General features: G+C 46.6%; 1 protein-coding gene across 1 annotated transcript; it reads left to right on the top strand.

The window, feature by feature from the left end:
* Positions 1-2,704: 2,704 nt before the first annotated feature.
* On the top strand, positions 2,705-4,616 carry LOC143955768 (uncharacterized). The gene has a single exon (XM_077465891.1). The coding sequence runs from the start codon at positions 2,888-2,890 to the stop codon at positions 4,346-4,348; it is 1,461 nt and encodes a 486-aa protein (XP_077322017.1). The 5' UTR covers positions 2,705-2,887; the 3' UTR covers positions 4,349-4,616.
* The last annotated feature ends 11,348 nt before the right edge of the window (positions 4,617-15,964 follow it).

The raw sequence follows: 15,964 nt of genomic DNA, 5'->3' as shown, positions 1-15,964 counted from the left end.
TCTACAGAGAAACCTGCAGAGATCACATGACCACACCAATGAGGATGGAGGAGGACCGGAGTCACATGACTGAGGAGATACTAAACCTCACCCTGGAGATCATCTACCTGCTGACCGGAGAGGTGAGGAGGATTCTGGGAGTTCACATGACATCACTCTTATCTCTATTAATAAAACACAGACCTGACCGGAGAGGTGAGGAGGATTCTGGGAGGTCACATGACATCACTCTTATCTCTATTAATAAAACACAGACCTGACCGGAGAGGTGAGGAGGATTCTGGGAGGTCACATGACATCACTCTTATCTCTATTAATAAAACACAGACCTGACCGGAGAGGTGAGGAGGATTCTGGGAGGTCACATGACATCACTCTTATCTCTATTAATAAAACACAGACCTGACCGGAGAGGTGAGGAGGATTCTGGGAGGTCACATGACATCACTCTGGTCTAGTGTGGTCAGTAGTCCATGTTCTTCTTGTAGATGATGTCAGATGATTGATGTCGGTTTATCTTTCTCCCGATCTGTAGGATTATGTTGTGGTGAAGAAGTCTAGTGAGGAGCCAATCTCAGGAGGATGGAGCAGGACCCAGAGCCCCACCATGGTGCCTCCCCCTCCTCCTCCCATACCTGAGAGGAGCAAAGAGCAGAAGATCCTGGAACTGACCACGATGATGGTCCATCTGCTGACAGGAGAGGTGAGGAGGATTCTGGGAATTCTGGGACATTATCCAGTAACAGACAAGGGATGTGTCTGGATGGTGACTGTATCATTGTGTGTGTCAGGTTCCTATAAGGTGTCAGGATGTCACTGTCTATTTCTCCATGGAGGAGTGGGAGTATTTAGAAGGACACAAGGATCTCTACAAGGACGTCATGATGGACAATCAGCCGCCCCTCACATCACCGGGTAAGAGGAGACTTTATTGTAAAGGAGAGAGCAGTACGGAGGCTCCACCCATCCCCCATCATCTGATAAACACATAGAAACAATGTATTCAGTCAGTGTGTGTGTTTCCTACAGATGGATCCAGTAATGGGAACCCACCAGAGAGATGTCCCTGTCCTCTGTATTCCCGGGATTCCACACAGGAAGGTCACACCATCCCCCACCATCAGCAGGTAGATGAGGAACAATCACTGATAGTATCATTAGGATCTGTACATTATCTGCATTGTTACCATTGATGTCATTTTTATTATATATTCAGAGTGGAAACCTGAGAGATCCTAAAGTTGAGGTTAAAGAAGAGATAAAAGAGGAGGATGATGAGGATGGGGGGATGGAGGAAGAGCACAAAGATCTGTACCAGGACACCATGGTGGAGTCATCCAGATACAGGAACCCTCCAGAGAGATGTCCCCGTGGTAACCTCGGAGATGATAATATTGATATTAAAGAAGAGTATAAAGAGGAGGATGAGGAGTATGGAGTGATGGAGGAGTTTTCAGAAGGACACAAGGATATGATGGAGCCACCAAATACCAGGAACCCACCAGAGAGATGTCCCCGTCCTCTGTATTCCCGGGATTCCACACAGGAAGGTCACACCATCCCCCACTGTTACAAGGTTGATGGGATGGAACATCTAGAACATGGACTGGTGGAGATGATGTGTGGATTTTTTATGTGATGTCACAATTATAAAGTTTTATATTTTACAGATGATATTTTCTCTGATTTTCTTGGTTTAGAGTGGAGATCCAATCGATATAGAATTTGAGGTGAAATCAGAAGAAGAAGAGAGGTATGTGAGGGATGATCAGCAGTCTATGGAGGAGGATGGAATAACGAGGACATTTATAGAGGAGGACACTCCTACAGAGATCAGCACAGGTGGGTCATTAACACTAAATCCATTCCTCCACCCATACTGCTCACTGATTGGTCCAGAGTAGGGCGGGGGCTGGGTGATATCAGCCTGTAATCCCCTGGTCACTTTCCTGAGCTGTGTTCCCCGTCCTGTATTCCTGGATTTCTCTCCGATAATCTTCCTTCTCTGTGCTGGCAGGAAAATGTTGATTTTTTTGGCATAGGCGCTGCTCTGCCTAGACACCTTGGGGATGTGTTTTGGATCTTGGCAAAAGGGGGACCTACTCAATATTAGGTGGGATGGTTATGATTTTATGGCTGATTGGTGTATTGTATGGTACATACTGCTGACCGCTGTACTATATACTCTACTGTATGTTGTAAAAGACAGTTCTCGTTGTTTCCTCGCTCTCTGACTAAGGTCCATGAATAAAGAAATGATCTGGTAGGAGATCAGAGGACCCATTTACTAGTTACCTTGAGGGGGGAATTGTAAGATCCTCAGAGACAAAGCTGCCTGATGTGGGCGGGGTCCTGGTTTAGGGGAACCAATCAGCTCATGTCTAGTAATAATAAACCAAATGGTCCGGGGCTGAAGTGGTTAAACAATTCTACTTATAATTTGTCCTAAGTCACAACCTTTATATTTTTACCTTATAACAGAATTATCATTAGGTCAGTAGATACTAAAATTGTAATCGTATCTGTGACCTGGAATATAATATGTATAATTTGAATGACTTATAACCACATGTATTTTAAACACAATACAATACAAAATATCTTCTTTGTTTTGTGAAATGGGACATTATTGTTCAGGCAAATCTGTTTCAAAACCAGGTTTGTATAATCTAAAAATGGTTGCTCCATTGAAATCATATGTTTTCCAAGTTTTCAATGGATCCGCCATTTTTTTTTTTTGTCACTCCTATAGAAGACAGTTCTCGTTGTTTCCTCACTCTCTGACTAAGGTCCATGAATAAAGAAATGATCTGGTAGGAGATCAGAGGAGCCATTTACTAGTTACCTTGAGGGGGAATTGTAAGATCCTCAGAGACAAAGCTGCCTGATGTGGGCGGAGTCCTGGTTTAGGGGAACCAATCAGCTCATGTCTAGTAATAATCTTTGTATTTCTATTTTAGTAGATGGACGGGAGATGAGGAAAACCTCAGAGGATTGTCTCACTTTGTCTCCAGACTGTAAAGTAGAAGATGAGGACATCACACAGTATAGTCCAGGAGAAAACCCGACTACCTCAAATGTCCATCCGCCACCACACAGTGTAGATGGACCATCGTATTCCTCTTATCCTGAGGAACCTCAGACTGTGCGGGACGGTGCCGGACCATCGTATTCCTCTTATCCTGAGGAACCTCAGACTGTGCGGGACGGTGCCGGACCATCGTATTCCTCTTATCCCGAGGAACCTCAGACTGTGTGGGACGGTGCCGGCCCATCGTATTCCTCTTATCCTGAGGAACCTCAGACTGTGCGGGACGGTGCCGGACCATCGTATTCCTCTTATCCCGAGGAACCTCAGACTGTGCGGGACGGTGCCGGCCCATCGTATTCCTCTTATCCTGAGGAACCTCAGACTGTGCGGGACAATGCCGGACCATCGTATTCCTCTTATCCCGAGGAACCTCAGACTGTGCGGGACGGTGCCGGACCATCGTATTCCTCTTATCCTGAGGAACCTCAGATTGTGCGGGATGGTGCCGGACCATCGTATTCCTCTTATCCCGAGGAACCTCAGACTGTGCGGGACGGTGCCGGACCATTGTATTCCTCTCATCCTGAGGAACCTCAGACTGTGCGGGACGGTGCCGGACCATCGTATTCCTCTTATCCTGAGGAACCTCAGACTGTGCGGGACGGTGCCATCCTGCCAACAGAGAAGAGCTTTTCCTGTACTGAGTGCGGGAAGTTTTTTTCAAAAAAGTCCAGCCTTTACAAACACCAGAGGTCTCACACGGGGGAGAAGCCGCATTCCTGTCCAGAGTGCGGAAAATGTTTTTCACGGAAGTCCAATTTTTACAGACATCAGATATTGCACACGGGGGAGAGGCCGTTTTCCTGTCCTGAGTGCGGAAAATGTTTTTCAGATAAGTGCAATCTTTACACACATCAGAGACATCACACGGGGGAGATGCCGTTTTCCTGTACTGAGTGTGGAAAATGTTTCCCACATAAGTCCAATCTTTACACACATCAGAGATCTCACACGGGGGAGAAGCCGTTTTCCTGTCCTGAGTGTGGAAAATGTTTCCCACACAAGTCCACCCTTTACAAACATCAGAGATCTCACACGGGGGAGAAGCCGTATCGCTGTCCCGAGTGTGGAAAATGTTTTTCAGATAAGTCCAATCTATACACACATCAGAGAACTCACACAAAGCAGAAGTCACTTTCCTGTCCTGAGTGCGGGAAATGTTTTTCGCGGAAGTCCAGCCTTGAAAGACATCAGAGATCTCACGCGGGGAGAAGAACCCGTATTCCTGTCCTGAGTGAGGGAAATGTTCCTCACTGAAGTCCTGTCTTCCCGTACATCAGGGGGTCCCACACAACCCTGGAGGTGTATTAGTGAGTGCGGGAAATGTCTTGTATATGAATGTTGCTGGACATGTGGGGAAGAAGCACCCCCTGATATACACCTCAGATATACTCCATGGCTGATCTTCATCGTGGAAGAAACAGTTGATAAGGAGATCAGAGATCACCAAACACATGGATGAAGTGTTGTACCGTGTTGGCCATTGATAGCAGGAGAAAAATAAAAATGGAGTCATTACCTCTCATTGGCTGAGTACATTTTGTGGTGTAAACTCTTGCAAGAGGTCTGTTTTCTCATGTCGTCTTCCAGGACGAAACACATTAACCCCACCACTTAAAAGGTGGTCTTCTAGGCCTTTTAAAATAAGAATTTAGTTATTGGCCATTGATAGGACTGATTCATTTTGATAAATGTTAGCCGGTCAATGGAGTCTGTGGACAGACACACTCCTTTATCTGTCACAAAACCTCCAGCCGCACTGAATTCCGTTCGGAAAAAAATGGAGTACCTTACATTTTGTGGTGTAAACTCTTCCAAGAAGTCTGTTTTCTCAAGTCGTCCTTCGGGACGAAACACGTTAACCCCACCACTGAAAAAAAGCGGTCCTCCAGGCCTTTTAAAATAAAAATGGAGTCATTACCTCTCATTGTGAAAAGAAAAACGTAACGACGCGTGGCCTGTTGCATGAATCGTTGAAACAAAAAATGTATTGTTAACAAAAAGGACATATACAATGAAATACTACGTATTCGTAGAAAGGATGAACCACCGCTCCAAGGTAATCCTCGAGGACTGAAGCTCTGTCTCCTATCGATGAGCCCCTGGTGCTGACCATTACACACACACACTGAGCAAACAAGCAGGACAAAACTCTGGATAGCCGCACACTGGAAAAAGACTTGAAATCCCATCTTTAATTGAAATAACGTGGGTCACATCATAGCTATGAGTAAGCACTGATTGCGGTGCGAAACGCGTCAGGATTTTCCTGTACCCTGTTATTCCTTTTGCTGTGGATTTTTTGATTTCTGTTTTGATGTGACCCATGTTGTTTCAATTAAAGATGGGATTTCAAGTCTTTTTCCAGTGTGCGGCTATCCAGAGTTTTGTCCTGCTTGTTTTCTCACTACGTATTCGTACATATAGCTAAAAGCAATGTTAAACATTTAATGGATTGATATATGTTGTCGTTCACACGCAGACACACACAAGGGATATTCAAATGGTTGGCTAACTCGTTTCGAGGGTCATCCTCTTCATCAGAGCCTTAAAGGGCCAATTATAGTCTGTCTCTGCATATATTGAAGTAGATATACATATAGGAAGCTGGATGGGTAGTATACCACTACACGGGTGGTGTAGAGTTGCGGTGAATTATCTTTCGCTGTAAGGGGTATCTTTCCACATCTCATTACCGTAGGGATGGTGTGTAGATATAGGGCCGTCTTTTGGTTGCTGTTGGTCTCTGAACCCTATAGGTGTAAGGTTCAGGGTCACAGGCAAGCAGGGATAGTCGGGGACACGTCAATAGGTCAAGGTCACAAGCAGACAGGAATAGTCGAGAACACGCCAAGGTCGGTAACAGGGGCAAACGTAGAGCACACGGCAAGCAGGAAACAGGAATCCAAACACACAATGAATGCACAATGGTTGATCAGCACCGCTGACTAGCAGTGCAAAGGTTAATATAGGGTTCCCTGATAGGGCCTGGGGTGGAGCCATGCTTAGAGGAGAGGTTATAAAAACAGCCAGGTGAGAATGGCTGGCCTCTTAGTCTGAACACATGAGGAGAGGTAGGCTGACACAGAAAGATTAATGCATAACCGTGACAATGCATCTGCCCCTGAAGAGTGGTATTATCTGCGAAACGTGTCGGGACTTTAGGATGCATTCTCATGCCTACTGATAGGAACCTACTTAGATTCATTATCTCCAACCAAATTATTATACAGTAAAACCTTGGTTTGAGAGTGACTTGGTTTGAGAGCGTTTTACAGGACAAGCAACATTTTTGAATAGATTTTGACTTGATATACAAGCGATGTCTTGATATACAAGTAGCGTCATGTCACAACTGAGTATAAAAGAGAAGAGAGGTGCTTCTAAGTGTAGCAGTATGGTTACATTTAATGAAGGTACAACATTTAGCAACATATTGCTACACTTAGAGGTGCCTTTCTTCTCTTTTATACTCTCTAGCTCCTGCTGGATTTTGCTTTGAATCCCCTTGTTGACACCTCTCCTTGGTGGCCTTCTGGACATGATGTATTTTTTGTTTTGTAACACCACACTTCACTGGCCTGTCCTGCATCCAGCGTGCTTTCTGAACTCAGATTCAGTGCCGCTGGAGGGCTTGTAATGGATCAGAGTGGGCCTGTCCACAGACTCCGTTGATAGGCTCACATTTATTAAATTAATCAGTCCTGAATCAGCAGGCTTCCATTTGTGGATGGACATTTTATGGTTACACAACCTGATCACATCGCTATAATCTTTTTTTCTTGATCATACATCACGGGACACAGGAGCTTCATTACATAGTGGGTTATATAGGCACCTCTGGTGATTGGACACTGGTTGACCCCAATTAAGGAGAATTCCTCCCCTATATAACCCCTCCCATATGGGAGGCACCTCAGTTTTTTCGCCAGTGTCTATGGTGGTTGGTCACGTAAAACTTTAGCTCTGTGCAGACCCCTGCGGGGGCCTAATGGCTACAACAAACCGGATCCATACCTCGGGCCGATATTTGACTCCCAAGATGGTATGGCACCCGGGCCTCGTCAGCCGAAGAAACGAGGTTTGGCCTGTAAGTCCTCTCCATTGGAAGACTGGGCTCTGGGAAAACCAGACTTGGTGTACTGTTTATACAGAGCGCACAAACGTTTCTGGCAGAGTCTTTTACATGGTCCAGGTAGGAGGCCCTTCCGAGAAAGAGCCCCAGATAAACTTGAAGGTTGGCTAACACTGCCCGCTGTGATGGGTGAAGGCTGGAATTTGTCTGTTTCAACAATTCCTGCGGCAAGGACAGGTAAGGGAAGTTAATCCTATATATATAATTATATGATGGATTTCTTCATTGTGAGTAGTTGTATGTCTTACCTGGTTTCCACCACTAGAGGGAGTAAGAGCAGCCTGATGCATACTTACATGCCTTTCAGTACACACACTCAGTGTAGCCTGGTTCTCCAGCTGTCTCACATCTCCACTGCAGTCCCTGCCACAACAAGGTAACACAGGGGTCCCACGTAGTCTGGGGGTCCCACGCAGCTCCGGTGGAGTTCTCCTTTCCCCCCTGGATCCCGCGGTCCTCGTGCACGAGCGCCGGGCTCATTCCCGGCCTAATGGAGGAGGGGGGAGTGTGGTTGTGAGCCGTGCACGGCGCTGTACTGCGCAGGCGGCAGATTTAAAAAGCCCAGAGCGTCAGGGGGCTGTAAGTGGAGACACAGGAGCTGTGGGCAGTAAGCATCCGTGGGGATTGGATCCAGGCAAACCTTAGACACCTACTCAGCATCAGGTTGTGCAGTTTAAGCATTTATATTTATTGTGAGACTTTAAGCACAACAGTGATTGCACTTTGTACTAGTACCTCTGCTTTGTAGCTTAGGACTATGTCTCCTCGTAAGAGGGTCTCAGGGGGAGGTAGCAAAGGCACTGGTAAATCACCGCCTAGGTCCAGGGGTTCTAAAAGTGCCTGTAAGTTACCATCCCCCCCTGCAAGACTGGAGCCAGCCTCTCAAGACAAGTCAGTGCCCCTGTCAGGTTTTCCAGCCTCTCCTAATGTCCCAGCCCCAGTTTATGTCACTGAGGACTCCCTTAGGGCTATATTGGAGGGTTTTGAAGGGAGAATCATGAATTTTATTTCTGCTTCCCTGAAAGATAGCAGGAAAAGTGGTAGATGCCCTCCCTCTGCTGAAATTCCTCTCTCAGATGATTCTTCTGACAATGAGGAGAGATCCCTATCTTGGGATAGGGATCATGAGCATTCAGATGAATCAGAGGAAGAGGAGAGAGTCCCCTCCTCCCAGGCGCTCAGAAAACGGGTGCAGTAGTATACTGAATTGGTGCATACCACATTCAGAATGCCTGCTGCTGAAGTCGCTACGTCCTCTGTTTCTTCCCTGGGAGTCAGGAAAGCCCCACAGACTGCTTATTCCTTTCCAATTCATCCCTTAATGGAGGGATTGTTGTATAAGGATTGGGGACATCCCGATAAACTGTTTGCTCCTCCTAAAAGGTTTTCTATGCATTATCCTGTGGAGGAAAGTTTCACCAAGAAGTGGGGGGTCCCATCTGTTGATGCGGCTGTCTCTTGCATGAATAAAAACCTGACCTGTCCCTTGGATAATGCTCAGGTATTTAAAGATCCAACTGATAAGAAGCTGGAAACCTTATTAAAAGCCTCCTTTTCCATGACTAGCGCTGTAGTGCAACCTACAGTCGCAGCCGTGGGGTTGTGTCAGTTCCTCGAGGAACAGGTTAAGCAGATGCTTGGGCTCCTTCCCAGTGAGGAAGTAGAAAATTATGCAGAACTGCCTCATATTCTGTGTTTCATGATTGATGCGATTTTGGATTCTGTCCAACAAGCATCACGTTTGTCCCTCATGTTGGTACACAAATGCGAAGGGCCCTATGGCTAAAGAATTGAGCAGCTGAGCTGTCATGCAAAAAGCATTTGATTGGGTTCCCGTTTAAAGGGGAACGTTTGGAGAAGAATTAGACAAATTCGTCCAAAAGATTTGAGGGGGTAAATCTACTCTCCTTCCAGTCAAAAGGAGCAAACGTCCTTCATTCAGGCGTGCTCTCTCTCCCGGAGCATCAAGCTCTAAGCAGTGCCGACGGCCTTCTCAACCCTCCTCAACAGGAAAGGCTCAAGGCCGAGCCCAGGGACAGAAAAAGTCTTGGGGGCGAAAGCCTGCCAAGCAGAGCCCAAAAGCTTCCTTGTGAAGGGGCGCCCCCGCTCGGCCGAGTGGGGGGAAGGCTCCTGCAGCTTGCGGAAGCCTGGCGGGAAGAGATTCGGGACCAGTGGGTGATCTCTTCGGTATCTCTGGGCTAGAGTTTCAGGAGATTCCACCTTCTCGCTTTCTAAGGTCAAGGATCCCCAGGGATCCAGTAAAGCAAAAACCGCTATTTCTGGCCTTAGATCACTTACTATCCCAGGGGGTGATAGTAGAAGTGGACCCAAAAGAACATGGTTCAGGGTTTTACTCAAATCTCTTCACCATTCCAAAGCCAAATGGAAGTGTCAGACCTAACCTAGATCTGAAGGATCTGAACCGGTTTTTATGCATCCGGTCCTTCTGAATGCAGTCAATCCGCACTGTGGTCTCCTCCCTGCAAGGGCAAAAATTTATGGCATCAATAGATATCAAAGATGCATATCTCCATGTGCCAATTTTTCCCGCACACCAAAGATTTCTAAGGTTTGCGGTAGAGCGGCGCCATTTTCAATTTGTGGCCTTGCCGTTTGGACTTGCTACGGCCCCTCGAGTCTTTACAAAGATTCTGGACCCTCTCTTGGCAAACCTAAGAGCTCAGGGTATAGCCGTCATGGCTTATCTAGACGATTTGCTTCTCATGGAGAAAACAGCAGCGTTCCTGAACCACAGCGTCACCAGAACGCTAGAACACCTGGAACGCCTAGCTGGGATCATAAACCTAGAAAAGTCGTCCCTACAACCGGCCACCAGGTTGGAATAACTGGGCATGATCATCGACACCGCTCAGGGCAAGGTGTTTCTTCCAAGGCCTTGGCCATTGGGGATCTGGTGCGCCTAATTCTGTGCAGGAGCTCTTCCCCCATTCGATTGTGCATGAGACTGTTAGGGAAAATGGTAGCCTCCTTCTAAGCCGTCCCATTCATCCCAGTTCCACTCAAGGCCTCTGCAAAGATGCATCCTTGCGGCTTGGAACAGGAAGCCCCAATCCTTGGATCTTCCTATGCGTCTATCCCCAGGGACACGCAAGAGTCTCGTCTGGTGGTTACAAACCGAGAATTTGCTGAAGGGCAAAACTTTTCTTCCTCTTCCATGGAAGATTATCACGACAGATGCCAGGCTGACAGGCTGGGGAGCAGTGTTGGAGGAGACGTGCTCGCAGGGGAAATGGTCTGCGATCGAGAAGCTATTGCCCATAAATGTCTTGGAGATCCGGGCAGTTTATATGGCTCTCATAAAGTGGTCTTACAGACTACGAGGTCTCCCGGTTCGGGTTCAGTCCAACAATCCCACAGCAGTAGCTTATATCAATCACCAGGGCGGTACCAGGAGCCTGGTTGCACAAAGAGAGGTGAATCGCATACTTCTCTGGGCAGAAAAGCATGTTCCGTGTCTTTCTGCAGTCTTCATTCTAGGAGTGGAAAATTGTCAGGCGGATTTTCTGAGCCGCCAGCAGTTGTGCCCAGTAGAATGGGCTCTGCACCCCGACGTGTTTCGGAGCATATATCACAGGTGGGGTACTCCAGACGTAGATCTGTTTGCATCCAGGTTCAACAGGAAACTGGACAAGTTTGTGTCAAGGACAAGAGATACACTTGCTCAGGGGTCAGATGCTCTGACAGTTCCCTGGGATCAGTACAATCTGATCTATGCCTTCCCCCCGAGCCCGCTTCTGTCGCGGTTCCTGGGAAGAGTCAAGAGGGAGACAAGGTCAGTCCTTTTGGTGGCCCCGCCTTGGCCCAGGCGGCCATGGTACGCAGAGATCATGAAGTTGGCAGTGGGCAGGCCATGGATCCTCCCACTCCGGCCAGATCTGCTCTCACAGGGTCCAATCTACCATCCTGCTTTACGTAGTCTGAATTTTGACGGTTTGGCTGCTGAGACCCACATTCTGAGAGACCGTGGCCTTTCGGGGCCAGTCCTTTCTACTCTGGTCAATGCCAGAAAGCCGGCCTCCAGGCTTATTTATTACAAAATCTGGAATGCATATGTTTCCTGGTGTGAACTCAGGAAGTGGCATCCTAGAAAGTATGTCATTAACAGAATCTTGGCCTTTCTCCAGTCAGGCATAGAAATGAATTTGGCCCTAAGCACTATCATTTGGCCATAAGCACTAAGGTGCAGATTTCGGCCCTGTCAGTGTTTTTTCAGAAGCCACTTGCATCACATTCCCTGGTGCGGGCTTCCATCCAGGATAAGGCCGCCAGTCAAACCTCCGGTATGCCCATGGGATCTGAATTTGGTTCTCTCGGCTTTGCAGGGGCAACCATTTGAACCTTTTGCATCTGGCTTCATTAGTTCTCCTGACTAAAAAATTGGTCTTCTTGGTAGCCATATCCACGACTAGAAGAGTATCAGAGCTGGCAGCTCTTTCCAGCAAGGAACCGTATCTAATTATTCATAAGGACTTCGTGGTCATGCGTCCCAACAGGTCCTTTCTACCTAAGGTGGTTTCGGGATTCCATTTGAATCAAGACGTAATCCTACCATCCTTTTTTCCGGACCCACAGTCCGCAGAAGAAGAGTCTTTGCACACTTTGGATGTGGTTAGAGCAATCAGTATATATCTTCAAGCAACTGCTCAGATAAGGAAAACTGATTGCTTGTTTATTTTGCCGGAAAGGCCCTAGGAAGGGCCAGGCGGCGTCAAAATCCACTCTCTCAAGGTGGATTAGACAGATTATTTCTCAGGCCTATAGTGTTAGAGGGAAGATCCCTCCTTTTCAAGTGAAAGCGCACTCTACTAGGGCTGTTAGTGCTTCTTGGGCAGTGCATCACCAGGCCTCCCTGGCTCAGATCTGTAAGGCTGCAACTTGGTCATCAGTCCACACATTCACCAGATTCTATCAGGTGGATGTAAGAGGGCAAGAGGATATCGCCTTCGGGCGCAGTGTACTGCAGGCTGCAGTTTAGGTCCTCAGGTCCCTGGCGGTCTATAATTATGATCTGTGTCTCCCTCCCCTCAATCTGAGCTTTGCTTTGGGACATCCCACTATGTAGTGAAGCTCCTGTGTCCCGTGATGTATGATCAAGAAAATGGGATTTTTATATACAGCTTACCTGTAAAATCCTTTTCTTGAGAGTACATCACGGGACACAGGGCTCCCGCCCCTCTTGGGTTTTACGTGGTTTCTTATTGCTTTGCTACAAAACTGAGGTGCCTCCCATATGGGAGGGGTTATATAGGGGAGGAATTCTCCTTAATTGGGGTCAACCAGTGTCCAATCACCAGAGGTGCCTATATAACCCACTATGTAATGAAGCTCCTGTGTCCCGTGATGTACTCTCAAGAAAAGGATTTTACAGGTAAGCTGTATATAAAAATCCCATTATATGGACTATAAACTTATGGGCCTAGGAATAAATAGTTGTGGAATGAATCATTTGAGTTTCCATTATTTCTGATAAGGAAATTTGCTTTGATATAAAAGTGCTTTGGATTACAAGCACATTTCTGGAATGAATTACGTTCGCAATCCAAGGTTTTACTGTAATGTGTTTCTTACCATTGATTACATTGCATAGTGCCATTTGATGTGACCAGTGCAGCCAGTAATATCTGTACCAGTGTCACTGACATACCAGCACCTGATCACCGTCACACCAGTACCTTGTAACCAGTGCAGCCAGTAATATTTGTACCAGTGTCACTGATATACCAGCACCTGATCACCGCCACACCAGTACCATGTGACCAGTGCAGCCAGTAATATCTGTACCAGTGTCACTGACATACCAGCACCTGATCACCGTTACACCAGTACCATGTGACCAGTGCAGCCAGTAATATCTGTACCAGTGTCACTGATATACCAGTATCTGATCACCGCCACACCAGTACCATGTGACCAGTGCAGCCAGAAATATCTGTACCAGTGTCACTGATATACCAGCACCTGATCACCGCCACACCAGTACCATGTGACCAGTGCAGCCAGTAATATCTGTACCAGTATCACTGATATACCAGCACCTGATCACCGCCACACTGGTACCATGTGACCAGTGCAGCCAGTAATATCTGTACCAGTGTCACTGACATACCAGCACCTGATCACCGTCACACCAGTACCATGTGACCAGTGCAGCCAGTAATATCTGTACCAGTGTCACTGATATACCAGCACCTGATCACCGCCACACCGGTACCATGTGACCAGTGCAGCCAGTAATATCTGTACCAGTGTCACTGACATACCAGCACCTGATCACCGTCACACCAGTACCATGTGACCAGTGCAGCCAGTAATATCTGTACCAGTGTCACTGACATACCAGTACCTGATCACATCACACCAGTACCATGTGACCAGTGCAGCCAGTAATATCTGTACCAGTGTCACTGACATACCAGTACCTGATCACTGTCACACCAGTACAGTGTCAGCAGAAACATAAGATGTCCAAAAAAAGCTACAGAAGTGAGGGGGGCCTTTCAGATTCTGATCATGGAAGATGAGAGCTGGGAGGAGGTCTCACTGTCAGATTTGGATTCTGAATATGAACCCGTGGAGAGCAGCGGTTCAGTAACCAATTCCGAAGATGAAAGGAACCCAAAAAAGAGAAAGAAGGGAATCAGAAGCAGGTGAGAACCAGCAGCGCAGTACATCCTAGTGAGGTGGTGAGCACCGACTGTGCAGTATATCCTGGCTGAACGACCCCCTGTTCGGTTCGTGGCAGAACTCTCGAAGATCGAGAAAGTTCGGAACTGAATAACGAATAGCTGAATAACGAATCCCATTGAAGTCTATGGAAAAATCAAAAGTGCCAAATTTGAAGGCTTATATGAAGCAATGAAGCATACAAAGTGTATGGGGGTCCGGCTAAATGAGAAGTGCTTTATTGATGCTTAAAGTGAAACAATAAAAAAGAAAAATTCCCTTAAATATAGTGCGGGGGGGGGGGGGTTTCTCTTTACTCTGCCTATAAAGTGCATTTGTACCATGTACAGAACATGCTGCAGCAAATCTGACGTTTCTAAGAAAAAAAAAATTACATTTAAACTGCTTTTCCCTGCAAACTTTCTTTATTTTGTAAACAACGGCTTGGGGGCCAGTCTGTTTGATGAGGCCACAATGTAGTGCACTGGGAACAAAATTAGAGATTTTTTTTTGGATAAATTCTGGTGTCTTTTGAAGACTTTGGATAGCCTTCACACCGTAACCCTATAGAAGTACTATTGATGATCAAGTTAATGGCTGTGCATCATCAAGGAGCAAGTGGCTGATGCTGTGTTCAAATAACTCACCTCCATGCCTGATGCTGTGGCTATGGCAGTTATAGCTGTGGACAAGGAGGCAGAATAAGCCACTATGGCAGCTGTGATGGACTGCACATTAGTCTTTGCTTGGGTGACGGAGGATGAGGAAAGTTTAGTAAGCCAATCCAGCACCTTCTCTGCATTGTGTGGCTGGATAAAATGGGCAACATCACTAAACAGAGGAAATGATGCCCTGCTTGAGGACTGACCACGTCCACCTTTTCCTGTAGACACCTATGCTGCTGGACCCCTCACAGTGCCATGGGAACGTCTGCCTCTCCTTGTTGGTTTCCCAGACACGATAAGGGGGTTATTACCGAAATGTAATAGAAATGGGGAATTGTGTACTTGGATGCACTTTAATCAATGGAAAGTGGTGTTTGGTGCACTTTAACTTGAGTACTCACTACACAGACACACTCCACTGACACACTATAATATACTGCAGTAAAACTGCACTGATGCACGACAATATACTGTAGTAAACATGCACTAATGCACCTTAATATACTTCAGTAAACGTACACTAACACTCCTCAATATACTGCAGTAAACGTGCACTAACACACCTCAATATTCTGCAGTAAATGTGCAATAACGCACCTCAATATACTGCAGTAAACGTGCACTAACGCACCTCAATATTCTGCAGTAAACGTGCACTAACGCACCTCAATATACTGCAGTAAACGTGCACTAACGCACCTCAATATACTGCAGTAAACGTGCACTAACGAATCTCAATATACTGCAGTAAACGTGCACTAACGCACCTCAATATACTGCAGTAAACGTGCACTAACGAATCTCAATATACTGCAGTAAACGTGCACTAACGCATCTCAATATACTGCAGTAAACGTGCACTAACTCACTTCAATATACTGCAGTAAACGTGCACTAACGCACTTCAATATACTACAATAAACATGTACTAACACAGTTTCATATATTGCCGTAAACATGCACTAACACACCTCAATATACTGCAGTAAACGTGCTCTGAAACACTAAAGTAAAATATAAAGGTTGCACTACACTCCCACTGCACTATCACTATACTTACACTACACTGACACTCTACACTCACAATAGCACACTAACTCTCTAGTAGCACTGAGCATAGCCCTATTCTATCTCTCTTCCACGCTGCTGTGGGAAGGATCCTTTTATAGAGGGGGTTGGATGTATGAGCAGTGGGCCTTGATTGGCCGCAGTCATCATTACTTTCTCCAGTCATGGCCCTGACAGTGTTCTGTGCCCTGATTGGGCAAATCCTTCATTGCTTCAGCCAGTCAGGGCTTCCAATGCACTGTGCGGCATGCAATGGGTGTTTGCTGAAACATGCAATCAGCCAATGCTCCAGCTTACTACTGGTAAAGGGGTGAGCACCAG

The sequence above is a fragment of the Lithobates pipiens genome, unplaced genomic scaffold, assembly GCF_037356315.1.
Source record: "Lithobates pipiens isolate NorthernLeopardFrog02 unplaced genomic scaffold, aLitPip1_a1.2 Scaffold_35, whole genome shotgun sequence".
Lineage (NCBI taxonomy): Eukaryota > Metazoa > Chordata > Amphibia > Anura > Ranidae > Lithobates > Lithobates pipiens.
The sequence above is the reverse complement of the archived record's forward strand: the minus strand, read 5'-3'. Positions and strand labels throughout refer to the sequence as shown.

Coding starts and splice junctions, on each gene's coding strand:
- LOC143955768 (XM_077465891.1), top strand. CDS start 2,888: ATGTGGGCGGAGTCCTGGTTTAGGGGAACCAATCAGCTCATGTCTAGT.